We start from the raw sequence: 16,310 nt of genomic DNA on the forward strand, positions 1-16,310 counted from the left end.
GGTTTCGGATGAGGTATTAGACTGGTCAGTCGAGCAGCTGCGGTGGTGGAGACTGGCGGCAGGCAACTTTCGACTTCAAATCCCACACAAAGTGACTCAAACCCAAATCCGGAACAGCCCACCTGCCTGTGGCGGGGCTGCGTGCTGCGTCCAAGCGTCCCGGCCAAAGGTTCCGCCGGCCTGCTGAAGAAAATCTCAATCGCGGCCGTCCCTGCCTTTCCTCTTCATTGAACAACGCAAACAAATTGCACACTCACGAAAAGCATTTTCTTTGGAGAGACCCGTCGTCTATGGACGGTGTGAGGTCTCCATGAGAACGAAAACCGTCTGTGAAGTGGAGAGGAATACTTTGGCTGATCTTGGGTGCGGTTTCTCCCTGCTTTTGCAGTGGGAGAGAGCGCAATGATTGGTCGTACATTACAGTTGACGTGATGGATGTGAAGGTGAGAGACTTCTCCATGGATGTGATGTTTCTCGGTAGCGACGCAGTCCTGGGCATAACCTCTTCGGACACTGCATGCTCATGATGAAATGTGCGATGCGACATCGCCACAAACTGGCTGTGCACTGGACAACGTGGCTCCGTTGAAAGATCTACATAAGCAGAGGTATCTCAGCCACACGAGCCAGATGTCGGGCTTCCTGGCCAGATGTTTAGGTGCTGGGATGTACGCTGCGGTTTAACGCCTCAGGGCGGGAAAGATAATGAACGACGCGGAACTCGAATGAGCAAGTGCCCCTTGGTGCCCTCTCCTACAGGGTCGTTAAAGCAAAATCACCTCATCATCTTGTCGAAATGTCTATATATCTTTGAGACACTGGTACCTTCTGCTTGTGTCAGAGTGTCCCTCGTACGCCTACACATCTTATGTCAGCTGCATGTGAGATGCTACGTTCATTTTATAAACTTCCAATGCTGCACGCCTGAGTGAAGTTGTTTGTGTCCCGATGCTCTTTGTGAGTATAGCATGGATGCTGCCATGTCCACAGGTCTGTTTGCGACTAGCTCACATCGTGCCAAACCCCATCATCCTGGCCATGGTAAACCCGCATGCCATTGTATAGTAATCTTGGAACGACTGTCTGGTAGAGCGCCATTAGGTCAGCTGCATCTACAGATCGACCTACCCCTGGGCACGCAAAACACGGCTATCCTGGGAACGAGGGCTAGCACGATCCACTAGTACTGGTAGAGCTACGGGCTGGGGAAGCGGGATGCTATCATCCCATAGCATCGAGAAGCACGGATGGATAAGCAGGCCGCGAAAGAGCATGTTGATCCTCCATCTTGGCCCAAACCATCTGGACAGCATACGTCGAAGATATTGGGTTGCTCCATGTAGATACCAGATGCGAAGGCCAGGCCGTCGTCGTGCGCCGCCCCATCGAGAGCGGCGCCGGTATCCCGCTTCCTAGCTGCATGGTAACGACGGAGTTTAGATGTACCGTGTGGGCTCAGTTGTTGATCTGACACAGCCAGTTCAGAACCTCCCACAAGCGCGCCGTATCGGGAACCCTTCCGCTTGCTTTTCAGGCTGAAACATATCAACTCGTCGACTTGGGGCAGCACCGGCCTCGAGACTGTCATTGGCCCAGACGCCCTCTGCGCGAGAGCCGGCGAGTCTGCGTTGGCAACCCTTGTTGCTCGAGATTGGCCCACCTCCTCCGACAACGTTGGCGCTGCCTTGCTTTTGCGCCTTTGCGCTCGCCGACTATGGGATATGGATTCTGATCAAGCGCATGAATATGCATACAACCCCGGCCTCTCCGTTTCACACTGGCTGCAGTCGACTGAGCTCGACCATGCCGACGACGACGTGGGAACCTCGCCCGAGCACTACTACTCCGCCTACACCACGACGACCGAGCACGCAGCAGCACCTCCCTCACCGCAACGCGGCCTCGACATGCCCGCAGCGCGGCAGCGGCAGCCCATGACGAACGGCGCGCGCTCCACCTCCAAAGCGGCCGTGAGGTCTGCCTCGAATCCTGCATCGCCGCCCGCGGCCACTCGCTCCTCCCCCCAGGTCTCCAACAAAGTGAGGGCCCTCGCCGAGCGCTTCGAGCAGTCGCCCACCAGCAGCTCGACGGCGACCTCGCCTGCCGTGCGCTCTCGCTCCAGGACGCCGAGCCGGGCTGGGGCGGGCACGCACGACGTCGCCCGGCGTGCGCATGCCTCCATCTCGTCGACAGCATCGGCTGCACGCCCGAGCAAAGAGGCCTCGTACGGGCCGCACAAGTTCAACAACCTCAAGCCGCGCGACAGGCCCCAGCCCGCCCCGGCATCGCCTCGCAACGCGCGCCGCACGAATGGCAGCCGGAGCAGCATCGACCACCACGTCTCGTCGACGCCCAAGAAGGTGGCCTCGCCGAATCGGGCGTCTGCACCCAGCGGGCGGCAGCTGTTTGGCGAAGTGCTGACGGGCCAGGACGTGCTCTCGCCAGGCTTCGGGATTCCCGTTCTCGACAACACGCACGGCGACGCTGCACCACCCGCGGCCGCCTTCACCAGCCCGCACCATGGCCGCTCTGCCAGCGCGGCGACCTCAGCCTTCGCCGACGACATGCAACACGCCGCGCGCGCACATGCGCAAGAACAAACTCCTGCACGGTCGCCCCAACGACACACGCCGCGTTCGAGGATACCCGTAGCGACACGGCGTTTGAGCGCCGGCTCCGACTCCAACTCGTCGACGCGCTCCGTCAAGTACACCCCAACCCGCGCCATGAACCACAGCAACCGCGCCTCGCCCACCCGGATGGACAGGGTACTGGCTGCAGCGGCTGTCGCTCCAGTCTCCCGGGGCACAGACCAGTCCACGCTCCCCGCATTAGCCTACCGTGGATATCGCGAGCGAGGGAAGTCGCCCTTGGGTGCCAGGAGCGGACCAAGTGTGTCCGCTGTCGTCAATGCCCCGCCGCACCCAACGTCGCCTCGCCTGCGCAACTCGAGAGAACGCCAGCCGCTCCAGCCCTCGCCCGCTTCCCACTCGACAGGCACCGGCCCCCATGGTGAGCAGGAGTACTTCCCACTCGCGAGCAGCTTCGACCCGCCCCAAGAGCAACTCGCGGGGCTGCCTGGCGTTGCTGAGATCGAGCAATCCCATGAGACCCGTGCGCAGACGCAGGGCCAGCGCATGTCGCGCGACGAGCACTCGTCACCCTCGCCCGAACAACAGCGTCTGAGCCTCCAGACGTCCAGCCTCACGGTACCGCCGCTCGAGCAGCCAGCATCAGCCGTGACCGACTTCGACGAATCGCCTGTACTAGGGCTTCCAGGAAGCTTTGTTCTCACGCCGCCGACCGCACACCAGGAGCCGGACCACCAGCTCTTGCAACCGCACGTCTTCCACCCGCCGCCGCAGAGGACTGCTCCTCCCCCACAGCGGCCTGCTCCACAATCCCCTGAAATGGAGCAGTCAGAGCTAGGCGTTCGGGAATCAATACCCATCATGCTCAGCGAGGAGCCGCCGTCACATTCATGGGAGCCCGACTCCGAAAGCTTCAGCGCAGGCCTTCAGGCTCTATCGTATGGGTATAGTTCTGATCAAACACACGATGCTAGAGATATGCCATCCATCTCTCGCCATGATACAAAAGGATCGCCAGGAGATTCGCTTCCTAAGCGTGACACGCTGTATCCGGATGACTCTGCCAGTCTTGGTCCCTATAGAACACTCGGATCGCTGACGCTGAACACGGAGACGTACAGCGTCGTAAACTCAGTCTTGAACATGTATCATCAATCGCCGGTTATATCCCCAGAGTTGGCGTCGGTATCGAAGGAAAGGGTGCAGCAGGTCTCGCCCGTCATTGCACAGCACAAAGATTGGGCCTCGAAAGAGTCTACAGAGACGTATCTCGCTCGACTGTTAAGTGACGCCAACGGCTCGAAACACGACAAGTCGAGGCGCGAGCCCATGAGAGTGGCGTCCCCGTCACGCCCGGATTCGTACACACCACAGCTGCACCAGGAATCGCCAGAAGTTGATGGCGGCGGGACGGCAATCATCTATACTTCGTCCTCGCGACGTTACTCACAAAATTCAGCAGGCTCCACCACCACGACCATCCAGGAGGATGCGTCTCATTCCGGCAGTTCTTCTGGAGACCCTTCTCACAACGCGCTATCACGAACCTCAACAGATGAGCACAAATCTGTCGCAACCAACCGCATTGAGCTCCCACAACTTGCTTGGACGAATGGCGGACTCGGACTTGACTTACAGCACAGTATGCCGCATTCACTTCCGGCGCCTCCCCGTCCCAACTATTCACCGCCGCCCCCACCCGTGAACCCATCCATCGACCAACAACTCTCCTCTCGCCCAAATGCCTACAACGTTGCGCCACAACATCAACAGCTTTCACGCCCCATGCTCAACGACGACAAGTTCGAAATGCATCCCGCACGATCACGTACTCCTGTTCTTCACGTTCAAGAACAGAGTCTTGAGGATCGATACGGTACCCCACAGCCTATTGAGAGTACTATTGATCTGCCAAGTGAAGCCGAGAAAGGTGAAGACGGCCAACCTGATCCTGCCAGGCAAGCTTTGATAAAGCGATATCGCACGCTGGAAGAGCTGCTTACAACGGAACATCAATTCTGCATAGATATGATGATCGCACACAACATCTTCGAGGCGACCGCGCAGAATATGATGAGCGAGAAGGAGAAGAGGTTGCTGTTCAGTAACTGCAAAGAACTGGAGAAGTTCTCTTTGTCGCTGTTCCGTGCATTCAAGAAGGCTGCAAAGCCCATCGTCAACTATGAGATACCGCCTCCAACCGGACCCTGGAACCGTGACTCCTCTGATGGTAAATCGCACGATTCTGGAGAATCACCGATGCATGCTCGGCGACCATCTGAAGACTCACCAAATCAGTTTGAGAACTGCACTCTGGAGAATGATCGATTGACCACCATTGGTCAAGTCTTCTTGGACAACAAGGAGAAGATGGAAAGACTTTACACGACATATTTCCTGAATCAGGACAATGCCAGTGCTTTCATCAAGAAGAACCAAGGAAATGAGGCGTTATCTGGATGGGTTACTGCTTGCTTCGAGCAAGTGGAAAACATGACCCAAGCGTGGGATCTGGACTCTCTATTGTTGAAGCCGTGTCAACGCTTGTTGAAGTATCCGCTGATCCTTCAGTCCTTGCAAGAGATCACCGACCCGGACCATCCCGATCTACCGAAGATCAAAGAAGCATTCGAAGAATTGAGAGCAATGAGTCAGCGCATCAATCAGGCCAAAGCCCGTTCTGATACCTTCCGTGCTGCTGCTTCGGAGGGCAAGAAAGAGAAGAAGAGCGGCCTGGGCAAGACTTTTGTCAAGGCTTTCATTCCCAAGGTCGACAAGAGTAAAGCGTACGACGAAGCCGACAAAACTTTCAAAGACCAGGACTACAAGTCGAAAGAACAGAAGTTCGGTGGGCACTTTTTCCAGCTTCAGATCGTTATTCGCGATTTTGAACAGTATCTTGATTCGATCACCGAGCATTACCTTCAGCTTAACATCGTGTTTTTGGGCTTCATCACTGTCTGCGAGGTGGCACCATCCGTGTATCCGGAGATTGAAAGCACATGGCGAAAATGGGCAATGGCTCATTTCGAGCTGCAGAACAAGGCATTGGAAGATCACGTAAGGATTTGAGCAGCACGCCGCCTATATACCGCTAACCATGTCACAGAAAGCTGCCGTTCGAAGCCGTGTCCTAAAGCCCGTCGGCGATCTCTGGGAGATGTGGGTGTCGTATCAGAAGACTATCGAGCAGCGCAAAAAGTACCTGCTATACTACGTCAAGCACAAACAAGCACTTGACCGTGGCGAAAAGGTCGACCCGGACCTAGAGGAGTCATCCAAAAAGTTCAGCACGATCAACGACACACTCAAACACGAACTACCACTTCTGTATGAAAGAACAAAGGGTCTTATGCGCACGCTTATGACTCTGTTCATGTGTTTGCAAAAGGACTGGTACAAGACTTGCTCGAAGAAGATTCTCCCACTGCTTGAGAGCGAGCCGCAACACACGACATCTCTTCGATACGACCTCGAATCGTACGTTGAACGCTTCCACTCGGACTACAAGCCGATGCAGGATCTCGCGAACAGATTGGGTATCATCAACAGGAATCTCCTGGTCGACATTTCCAACATGACGTCTCCTGTTCCAACACTCTCTTCCGACGGCGGCGGCGGCTCGTCCCGCAACTCATCGTCGCGGCGCACTGAATCTATCGGGAGCGAAGCATCAATGCTTGACTCGAAAACGCGGAATAGCGGCGGTTATGCACCCCGATCACATCCGCGGAGTCTTGATAACCCGCCACGCTCATCCCCGGCAGGGCCAGCGTACCCCTCTCTCTACCCACCCAATGGATCAGGTCGGGCTGGCCCTGGACCTACATCATTACGGGAAGCACGCGCACTCAGTCCTGTGTCTGACAACAGTGACTCTACCATAGTGCGCAAAGAGCGACGCAACACCGGTCCTTCTCGCAACAGCCACAACTACATGGGTCTCGACGGAGCAGTAGACATAGAGCACTCGCCATTGAGTATCAACGCATTCGACTTCCCACCGCAACTAGGCCCGTCTTTCCTCTCACCCTCGCAACCTATTACCCACACATTCTCCGCGCCCACCTCTCAGCCACCATCATTACCGGGATCCACACGCGCATCCGGTGTCTTCAACTCTGCGCTACCGATGTCAGATTCGCCTCTTCGTGGCAGTGTCGAAGACCTTCCCACTACACCCGCCGATACCGACGAGCCAGAGGTACTCTTCCTGGCAGCCAGTCTCTTCGAGTTCAACATTGCGCACGACCGCCGCGAAGGCGGAATACCATACCTTGTGTATGTGCCTGGCGAGATATTCGATGTAATCGGCATGAAGGGTGAGCTATGGCTCGCGCGAAACCAAGACGACCAAACGAAGACAGTGGGATGGATTTGGGAAAAGCATTTTGCGCGCATTTTACCCGAAGATGCATAGTTTGGCTAGCCAGTTTCAAGAGCAGTTGGATTACAACGAAGATCGGAATTTGCTTACCTTTGGGTTTTGCGGGCGGCGTTTTCGGCGATTGTGTCACCTGACCCAACGGGCGTTTGTGTGTATCTGGGTGTGTTCCTTACCGCGTTCGGCTTCTCCTTTTTCGTATGTGATTCCCCCAAATCCCTCCTTCTCTCCTTGATACCTTCGAACGCCGAGAGTCCTTCTCTCTCTCTTTCTACATTCTGGCTTTCTTCGAATACGCAACATCTACGACTGCGGCTGCTGGGGTCGAGAGAGGCATTGCCGGCGTCTAAGCTTTGGTGTCTTTTTTATACCTACTTTCCTTGTATGTATTTACGAGAGAGATGATTTACAATACCTTTTGAGGGGCCGTCTTTGGGTTCAATCTGGCATGATTGACGTGTGGTTTGGCTATATTTGGCGACGATGTTTGTTGCTTTGTTATTTTGGAGAGAGGGGTTGTTGCGCTAGTGTATGAATATGAATATTTGAGAGGGACTTTATGGATCTTGATTGAAGTGTTTGCATTGCAGTTGCTGCTACTACTTCGGCGTTGACTGTCCGTGGCGAACCAGGTGGACTGAGCGTAGAACTCAGGTTAGCTTTCCAGTTTCTACTCCTCCATCTCCGAGCCACTTTCAGAATCATCGTCGCTACCTGATACTTCTTCGTCATCGTCCTCGTCATCTTCCTCACCCTCGAGGCCATATGCATCCTGGAAGTCGGTGAGCTGCTTCATCTCGATCTTGAAGCCTGCGCCCTCAAAGTCCTTCTTGAGGCCCTGTACAGAATGATTAGCATTCTACCAAAACACAGAATCCAAGGACAGGTGGGAAACATACGTCAGTCATGATACCACCACAAGTCACGACCAGATCCGTCTTCTCAGGCACAAACACACCCGACACGACCTCATTCAAGATGTTCCTCACGTCTTCCTCAGTCACCTTGCGCACCTCACGCAGTGCCCAGGCCTGCCAGTCCTTGCCCACACCACGCGTGACAGTATCGATAAAGGAACTCCTAGCCGCATCAACAACCGTAGCGCGCTCGTCAACAAAGTCGCGAACGATACTTGAAATCGCGCCTTCCAACGCCAGCTTCTCAAACTTCTGCGTGCCGTCGCCGTACTCCTTGATGACCGTCTTGGCTTTGTTGTACGCAGCGAAGACGTTGGGCGATTTGGAGATGCGGAACTTGAGCAGTCCTGTTTCGGGGTCGCGGAAGAAGTTGCTGCCGTAGGCGAGACCTGTGCCGCGGATTGATGTCCACATGGGGCCTTCGACGGCGTCGAGATAGGCAAGTGCGACCATGAGTGGTGGCAGTTGGGCGTTTGTGTAGCCTTTGGGTCCTTTGGATGTGAGGACTGCGAAGGAGGAGTCGATGGGCATGGGGATGATGTAGTGTGTACCGCCTGGATTACGACCGATATCTGAGAGGAGCGCGTTGCGATCATCGATTGGATTCACGGTTGGCTCTGGGCCGGGCTTGAAGGCGTCGGTGAGGTGCTTAAAGGTGGACACTGGGTTTGGTAGGGTCTCAAGGTTGGCGGTAACGAGAACGCGCATATTGGAGAAGGTCAGGAGGTGCTTGCGTAGGGCTTCGAGTTTATCAAGGACCTGCTGAGGCTCCGTCTTGAGTAGCTTCAGGATGCGCTTGAGGTAGAGACCCTTGACAAGCGTACCAGTCGCGCGAACAGCTGATGCGGCATTGTAGTGAATCATGCGGTCGACCGCAAAGCTCATGGAATTACCATCTCGCTTCTCTTCGGGCACGTCCGCGAGCATCTTCTTGACTGCAGAAATCACGCGCTCGGTATCGAACACTGAATCAACGAGCATTGACCTCAGCCATAGCACAACAGTTTCGAATTTGTCGGCCTCCGCAATGAAAGGGATGTAGATCATCTCAGAGCTTCCAATATCGGTACCGCGGTCCATGGAGTACTCAATGGTATCCTGCTCAAGCTTGGTAATGACCTCCTCGAACTCGATACGCTTTCCGCCCTTCATGATCGGAGTCGCGAAGAAGTTGGTTAGATATACGCCGAGGAGAGGCTTGAGTTCCGTTGGTAGCGAGGCAGTTCCGAGTGCTAAGCCGAAGTGTACGAACGAAGTTGGTATGTGTTCAAAGTGGATGAAGAGGGGAAGACCGTTTTCGTCCTTGTCGACAATCTTCTGGATGTTGTTCTCAGAAGTTCCTAGCTTCCTTGCTACACCAGAACGCGCTGTTGTAGTCTCAAAGAAGTGGATAGACTCAGTACTGGGAACATGAACACTGGCGATAATCTCCTCTGGGATAGGCTTGTCGTTTTCGTCTTGGGCTTCCTTGAGCTTCTGTGCCAAGTTTTTCAGGCCTTCTTCGCCTAGCTTTTCTTGTTGTGCCTTGACGCGTGCAACCTCATCCGCTTTGATTTTGTCCGACAATGCCTTCGAAGGTTTACCCAGGATGGAAACGTGGTGAGCATCCACCATCCATTTATTCAGATATGCTCGCCACTCTTGCTCAGTCCATTTGTCAAGTGTGTCGAATACATCAAGAGTGGCCATTGCGTCTTCGAGATGAGTACCATTCCGGTCACCAAATACGTGATCTTTGATGATTGGGTCTTTGTACTCATCCATGCCAATCTCAGACATGTATCGAGTTTGGCGCTTGAAGCGATGGAGACAGTCCTTGAGGTAGCTCATATCAAGTGGCTTGGAAGCGTGTTCTTTAAGAACCTCGAAGAAACGCTTCTCGGCGTCAGCCAGCTTGTCAGTCTCTACAGACGACAGAGTCCACCAGATGATCATGTCTGTGTGCCCCTTGCACCAGAAGTATACCATACTCGCAAGGTGTTCCTTCTCGACGAGTGTGTTGACCAGAACCGAAACAGATGACCCGGCAAGGTAGTTGAGCAGTGTGTTGATGGCAGTCTCTCCAAGGTCATCGATAGTCTCGGGTCCTAGGAAGGCGATTTGCACCTCACCTGTCGACTCATCTTCTTCTGGGAACTCGACTGTGTCAACAATGGTCTTGCTCAGGGGTGGAGTGCGCTTCGATTCGACCCATGGACGCTTGAAGGGCGCATCGTAAGCCGGTACGCGATCGATGATCTCGTCTTCGAACTTATCCAGTATGTCCAGGAGATTTGGATGATCGACCTCTCCAATCAATATAACTCGTAGATTCTTAGGCTGATACATGTCTCGGTGGAACTGGCGAATACGCTCTGCAGTGGACACTCGTAGGTTCTCCATCAAGCCACCCGTCTCCATACGGAAGCCATCGCCTTCAGGGTAGAGAAAGCGACGCATCTGGAGATCCATGAGATCGCCCTGCAGGTTTTGACGTCCTTGCATCTCAGAGTAGACAACACTTGGGTCGTTAGCTGGCAGCGTGAACGCGTTGAGAGATACTCACCCTGCATCCTCTCCCTTGCCATCGATGTGATGGACCTCAGTGTAACAACCGGCGTCGGTCAGCGTAGGTACGATGAGGTGGTCTAGATAGATAGGTAGCAGCTGTGCAAAACCCTCCCAACCTGCAGTTGAGAGAGTATAGACTGTCTCGGAGACATCCGTCCATGCGTTTGTGTCAGAGTATGATCGGGTGGCGATCTTGTCTAGTACGCCCTTGAAAGGGTATTTCCGCGAACCCATGAAGCAGAGATGCTCAAGGGTATGCGCTACGTCAGTCAGTAAAAGTAAATGAAACACGAGCCATGCTACTCACGTGCACCCGAATCATCGTGGATCTCCGTGGCTACCGCAAAATTTCCGTACACCTTAGGACCCTTTCGATCGACTACCACTACCCGAAGACCCGTCCGCTGGGATTCATACTGAGTGAATGTAGCGTCGGCGTAATTTGCCTTGAACTGCTGCAGCTTCTTGAAGTGCGACTCCTGCTGTATTGACCCCATGATGTCGAAGTTGAAGGAGGAAGGACTTGATAGGGTGAGATTGCAGGTGTACCCTTTGTTGGTGCTGAAGTCGCAGGCACTGGCCGCGTTGCCCGAATTGGTACTACCCTTGCTGTGTTAGCTGGATTGTTGTACGTAGCCCAACGCACTATTATATAGAAAATCACGCTACCGATTCGACCGGGGTCTCCAAGAGAAAAGCAGCCTTAGGTTTTGGGGGCGTGTATTGCGTATACCCATGCTCTACAAGCCTACAGGCCGCGGCCAGTGATTATGCGGCTGAATCTGCAAGCCTACATACCAGCCCGGGTAGCGGTGAGATGGCAGTAAAATGAAAATGACAAAGACTTACGAGAGGATGAGATAGAGTACAAGGAGCAGAGAGCCACTCCGAACAAGGAAGGAGGGAATGACGAAGGGCAATATGAGAGGCGAGTTGTCCGGGAGTAGTGCTGCGGCGCCGCTAAGATGCTGCTACCGCGGATTGACTAGATAAATCTGCGCCTAATGAATCTGCTGCGGCCTGCGGTTGTCTCCAAACGCACGTGTGCATGTGCCTGTTTCTTCAGCACAAGGGCTTGAGCGTGGCGGGGTAAGTGTGGCGGGGCAGCAACGCTGGAGTTGACGTCGCTTGGACGTCCGTGCAGCTTCAATGTTGGTCCTGCGACGTTGCGAACGCCCTGTGAACTATTCCGCCGCAAACCCTTCTTAGAATCGACATGACAATCACCCCGTGATTACAAATGCCTTCGCAAGTCTCGGACGAGCAGCTAGGCGACGCGCTGCTCCAGTCGGCCGCGCATGGCGCGTTTCCTCAGGACCAGGATGTCGCGTCCGCAACTGTGCCTTCCAGCGCACTTCCAAAGCTGTTGGAGGTAGTTGCCAAGGCAAGAGAAGAGACGAAGGTGTGTTGAAGTAGCGCGTGCTCCAGGCAACGCTGACCGTTGTTCCAGGACGAAGTACGCCAACTCTCGAGAGAAGCAGCACCCGACGTCGATGGCTGGATAGCACAGGCACGCAAGCTGCAAGACGATATCAAACGCTCGCAAGAAACGGCCAAAGAGATTGTAAAACAAGCAGAGGCAGGAAAGGAGAATACAGCTCGCGTACAGGATGCTGCAAGCAAGGTCAGCCTACTGCACACGGAAATTGCATACAACGAAAGCTTGGCACGTGCTGTAGAGCAGCTTCGAGACATCTCGACCCTGCTCGACTCTGCCCAAAATGCTGCTGTACATGGCCATGTTATGCATGCCATACAGACTTTGGAGGATGCAGATGGCGCATTCCAGGGACTTGGGCTGTTCACGACTACAAGAGCGGTGGGTGTGCTGAAGATCAAGGAGGAGCAGCTGAAGAAAGCCATCGTAGAGACGGTCACCGAGTCTTGGAACGGGCTGATTGCAGTCGACAACACCAATCATAAAATCTCATTGTATCAGTCGATCGAACGCGAGGCCAAAGTCGATATCAACACAACTGTTGAGGCGCTTACGAAGTTGGGTCTCCTGGACAGCTTCGTTACCCGCTTGAGCCGTGACCTGGATAAGATCATAATCGCTCCCCGACTGGCTATGGGCACCGACCGGGTTGTGTCCGCCTTCAACATCCAGGAAGATGTGATCCAACGTGCTGGCCCGGTGAATGATGGTGCGGTCAAGGCTACCTTGGAGGACATGCACTTGCTCGCTGAGTATTTGAGCACGCGTCTACCGCCTAGTATCGCAGTTCCGCTTTCCTCAAAGATCGTTCCGATCATTGCGTCTCGTTTGATCTCGAACCTGCTTTTGCCTGCCGTGCCATTATCAACGGACGGGATACCACATTTTCAAGAATCGCTTTCATATATCTTGGGCTTTGTCGAGTACCTCGATGAGCTCGGCTGGTCAGGTCAGAATCGTCTAGCTGAATGGGTAGATAAATCTGCCGAGATCTGGCTTGCTAAACAGAAAGAAGATGCGATCGCTCGAGTACAAACGATATTTCCGAAGAAGGTGCAAGAGAAGAAGACTGTTGAGCGGGTCGAGACGCAAGTCATATCGAAGGGTGATGCATTGCACGCTGGTAACGAACAAGAAGATGACTGGGCCGCCGATTGGGACGAGGAGGGTGATACCGCAGAAGAGAAAAAAGAGACTATCGAAGAAGAGGATATGAGTGCTTGGGGTGAGGATGATGACGTGATCGGAGATGAACCAAAAGAGCAAGAGGCCAAAGAAAAGCCAGCTGATGCAGAGGATGCAGATGATTGGGGCGCTGATTGGGATGACGAGGCTGATACCAAACCCACCACAACGCCGAAGCCTGCAGCACATACAACGGAGCAATCGAATACGAACGGAAAACCTGCCTCTCAAAAACAGTCGGCGCACCAGGAGGTCACCCTTCGGGAGACATATACAGTGACAGCGATCCCAGATGCCATAATGGAGATAATCTTGCAGGTCATTGCAGAAGTAGACACGCTAAACTCATCCGAGCTGGTCAAGTCTGCAATCGCACCCGCAAGCGGGGGTCTATATGCGATTCCGAGCCTCCTGTTGGCAATGTACCGAGCTACTGCTGTGATGCATTACTCAAAAGATATCGCCAGTAACATGCTCATCTACAACGACTGCCAGCGACTATCGGATCGTCTGCGATTCTTTCTTCAAGAACAAGCTGAAAGAGATAAATCGTCTACATTGCCACAGCACTTGCGACCTTCCAAACGCCTCCAACCGCTGATCGAATCTGACATCAAGACGATCGACGGATTTGGAAAGCGTGCATACGGACGCGAGATGGAGTCACAAAGACAGATCATCCGGGATCATCTTGAAGATGCGCAAGGCTTCCAAGGCTGTACGAACGTTCCGTTCGCTACGGTCTGTGATGACGCCATCGCTACGACAATAGATCGCATAGGTGATGTGAAGCGACAGTGGCAGAATGTCCTTTCACATAGCGCTCTACATCAGTCCCTTGGCTCGTTGGTGTCAGCTGCCCTCACAAAGTTTATCAACGACGTCGAGGACATGTCAGATATTGCAGAAGATGAGTCGAGGAAGTTACATGGGTACTGTGTCTCGCTTGCTACTCTATCCCAACACTTCCAGACCGAGGATGGCAACGGAGAAACAAGAGACATGGCCGGTATCTACACGCCCAACTGGTTCAAATTCCAGTATCTGAGCGAAATTCTGGACAGCAGCCTTGCGGATATCAAATACTTCTGGACGGACGGCGAGCTGAAGTTGGAGATGGAAGCTGAAGAGGTGATTGGATTGATCGAGGCTCTGTTCGCGCCTAGTGATCACCGGAGGAGAGCTATCGCTGAGATCAGGAGAACCAGTATGACTTAGTAAATGACAATTTACGTGAAGGAAACAACACACGACTTTCCTCTTGAGCGCATGCGTAGTACTCTAGTGATAGATCGACCCTAGTTCTCGGTTAGTCTTCTGAAACACCGAAAACCTATATCCGACTATCAGCCGGCTTTAATACTTTCTGCATAGATTGAACTACTGAAGAGACACAATATATAGTACCACGAGCGGAGGTTCACGAACGCCGACTGGCTGGCTCCTTCCGCGCTAACCGGATTCGAAAAAAAGTTCGAGATCCCAAAATTTCCTAAGCTTCGTAACTTCAACACCAATCAACATATACCGCCAAACCCGCCGACGCCATGGATATCGACGCCGCAGAGACCAAGGTGCAGATTCGCCTTACGACGCGCGATGCTGCTCTGCAGATTTCGGAGGAGCCGAACATCCTCTTGGTTCAGACATGTGAGTAGAACTACCGGAAGCCTAGTCGCATGTCGCGGCCTCTAGCCACCTACCGCAGCATGTTTGCGCAGCAATGCGAGCCGTCGCGACTACGCTGCTGTGGTCTCAGACTACAAAGCGCTGCGCAGTCCGTCTAGATACAGAGCTAACGCCGATGCGCTCACAGCTTTGACTCGACACAAGCTTTCTACACTTGTGAACGAACTCCTGCACCGCGATGACGGCAGTCGCATACCCTTCGACATCTTGATCAACGGCGAATTTCTCCGAACCACAATCGACGAATTCCTCACGAAAAATGGTATCAATGCCGAATCGACGCTGGACGTTGAATACACGAGGGCTTTGGTGCCACCGCTAAACGTCACGAGCTTCGAACACGACGACTGGGTTTCGGCCGTGGATGTTCTGTCGGGAGTGCAAAGTGGGCAAGAGAGGATATTGAGCGCGAGTTATGATGGACTGTTAAGAGTGTGGAATACCTCGGGCGATGTTTTGGCGACTTCAGAGGCTCCCAATAACAGTGGTCGAATTACAAGCTTGAAGACGGCTAAATGGTTATCGGAGAAGAAGATGGTAGCTGCAGGGCTGGACAACACCGTCCGTGTCTACAAGTACGACGATGATGCGAGGACTATCACCACAGCTCTCGAGCTGTTCAACCACCGCTGGGGTGTAGAAGACGTCGCAGTCCATGCGCCTTCGAGTCGCGTTCTCTCCGCCTCCTCGGATACCACTATCTCGCTGTTCTCGAGCAACGCAAAGGAGAACCCCGTCGCGCCGGCGAACTTCCTGCCCAGTTCAACGGCTGCGTCGAACAAGCGACAGAAGCTTTCAAAGCCCGATCGCACGGTCCCCGCTCGCGGAGCACTGGCTACATTCAGCGGTCACACTTCGCCGGTATCTAGCGTCATCTTCAAACCAGACGATGCTACAGTCGCATACTCGGCATCTCACGACCACACACTCAAAACATGGGATCTGCCTACCCAATCGTGCGTTGACACCCGAACGACCGGTCACTCGCTTCTCTCCCTATGCGCCATCCCCTCCCGAAACCTGCTTGCAACCGGTACCTCAGCACGACACATCACATTGGTCGATCCCCGCGCATCTGCCACGCAAATTAGTGTCATGACACTACGAGGCCACAAGAACGGTGTTGTTTCTTTGGACACGGATCCATCTTCCGAATACAACCTGGCGTCTGCTTCGCATGACGGAACGGTGCAGATTTGGGATCTCAGGAATGTTAGCACAGGTGGTCAGGTTGGAGAGGGAATGACTGGTGAGAGCGTGTACACGATTTACAGGCAAGGACGCGAAAGTGCCAAGAGTCATGGAGAAGGCGCGAAGGTTTTCAGCGTAAGATGGGATAGTGCAGTGGGTATTGTCTCGGGTGGTGAGGATAAGAGGGTGCAGATCAACCGCGCTCTCGGCTCGTGATTCTCGCTGGTAGAAGTGCCATCATATAGGTGTTTGGGCGCATATCGTAGATACCATTTTGGCTAGGGAAAAGTGTAGCTTCAATTCTTGAACGCGTTGCCCTCCATCGATGTTTCATTTGACTTGGGTGATGCTTCTGCAAGCAATAC

General features: G+C 53.9%; 3 protein-coding genes across 3 annotated transcripts; 2 read left to right on the forward strand and 1 right to left on the reverse strand.

Annotated features, from left to right (window-relative positions):
- Positions 1–1,440: 1,440 nt before the first annotated feature.
- On the forward strand, positions 1,441–7,011 carry J4E88_006462 (uncharacterized protein; the record flags this gene model as incomplete). The annotated part of the gene is made up of 3 exons (XM_049400087.1): positions 1,441–1,447; positions 1,486–5,651; positions 5,701–7,011. 3 exons carry the CDS (start codon positions 1,441–1,443, stop codon positions 7,009–7,011), a joined length of 5,484 nt encoding a protein of 1,827 aa, XP_049254398.1.
- A 634-nt stretch (positions 7,012–7,645) lies between these two features.
- J4E88_006463 (uncharacterized protein) lies at positions 7,646–10,939 on the reverse strand (the record flags this gene model as incomplete). The annotated part of the gene is made up of 4 exons (XM_049400088.1): positions 7,646–7,813; positions 7,875–10,392; positions 10,438–10,702; positions 10,750–10,939. 4 exons carry the CDS (start codon positions 10,937–10,939, stop codon positions 7,646–7,648), a joined length of 3,141 nt encoding a protein of 1,046 aa, XP_049254399.1.
- Positions 10,940–11,682: 743 nt separating this feature from the next.
- J4E88_006464 (uncharacterized protein) lies at positions 11,683–16,161 on the forward strand (the record flags this gene model as incomplete). Its single annotated transcript, XM_049400089.1, has 3 exons — positions 11,683–11,844; positions 11,893–14,272; positions 14,882–16,161. The coding sequence occupies 3 exons, from the start codon at positions 11,683–11,685 to the stop codon at positions 16,159–16,161; spliced, it is 3,822 nt and encodes a 1,273-aa protein (XP_049254400.1).
- Between the last annotated feature and the right edge of the window lie 149 nt (positions 16,162–16,310).

The sequence above is a fragment of the Alternaria novae-zelandiae genome (genome assembly GCF_023758075.1).
Source record: "Alternaria novae-zelandiae strain BMP 2774 chromosome Unknown scaffold_12, whole genome shotgun sequence".
Classification (NCBI taxonomy): Eukaryota; Fungi; Ascomycota; class Dothideomycetes; order Pleosporales; family Pleosporaceae; genus Alternaria; species Alternaria novae-zelandiae.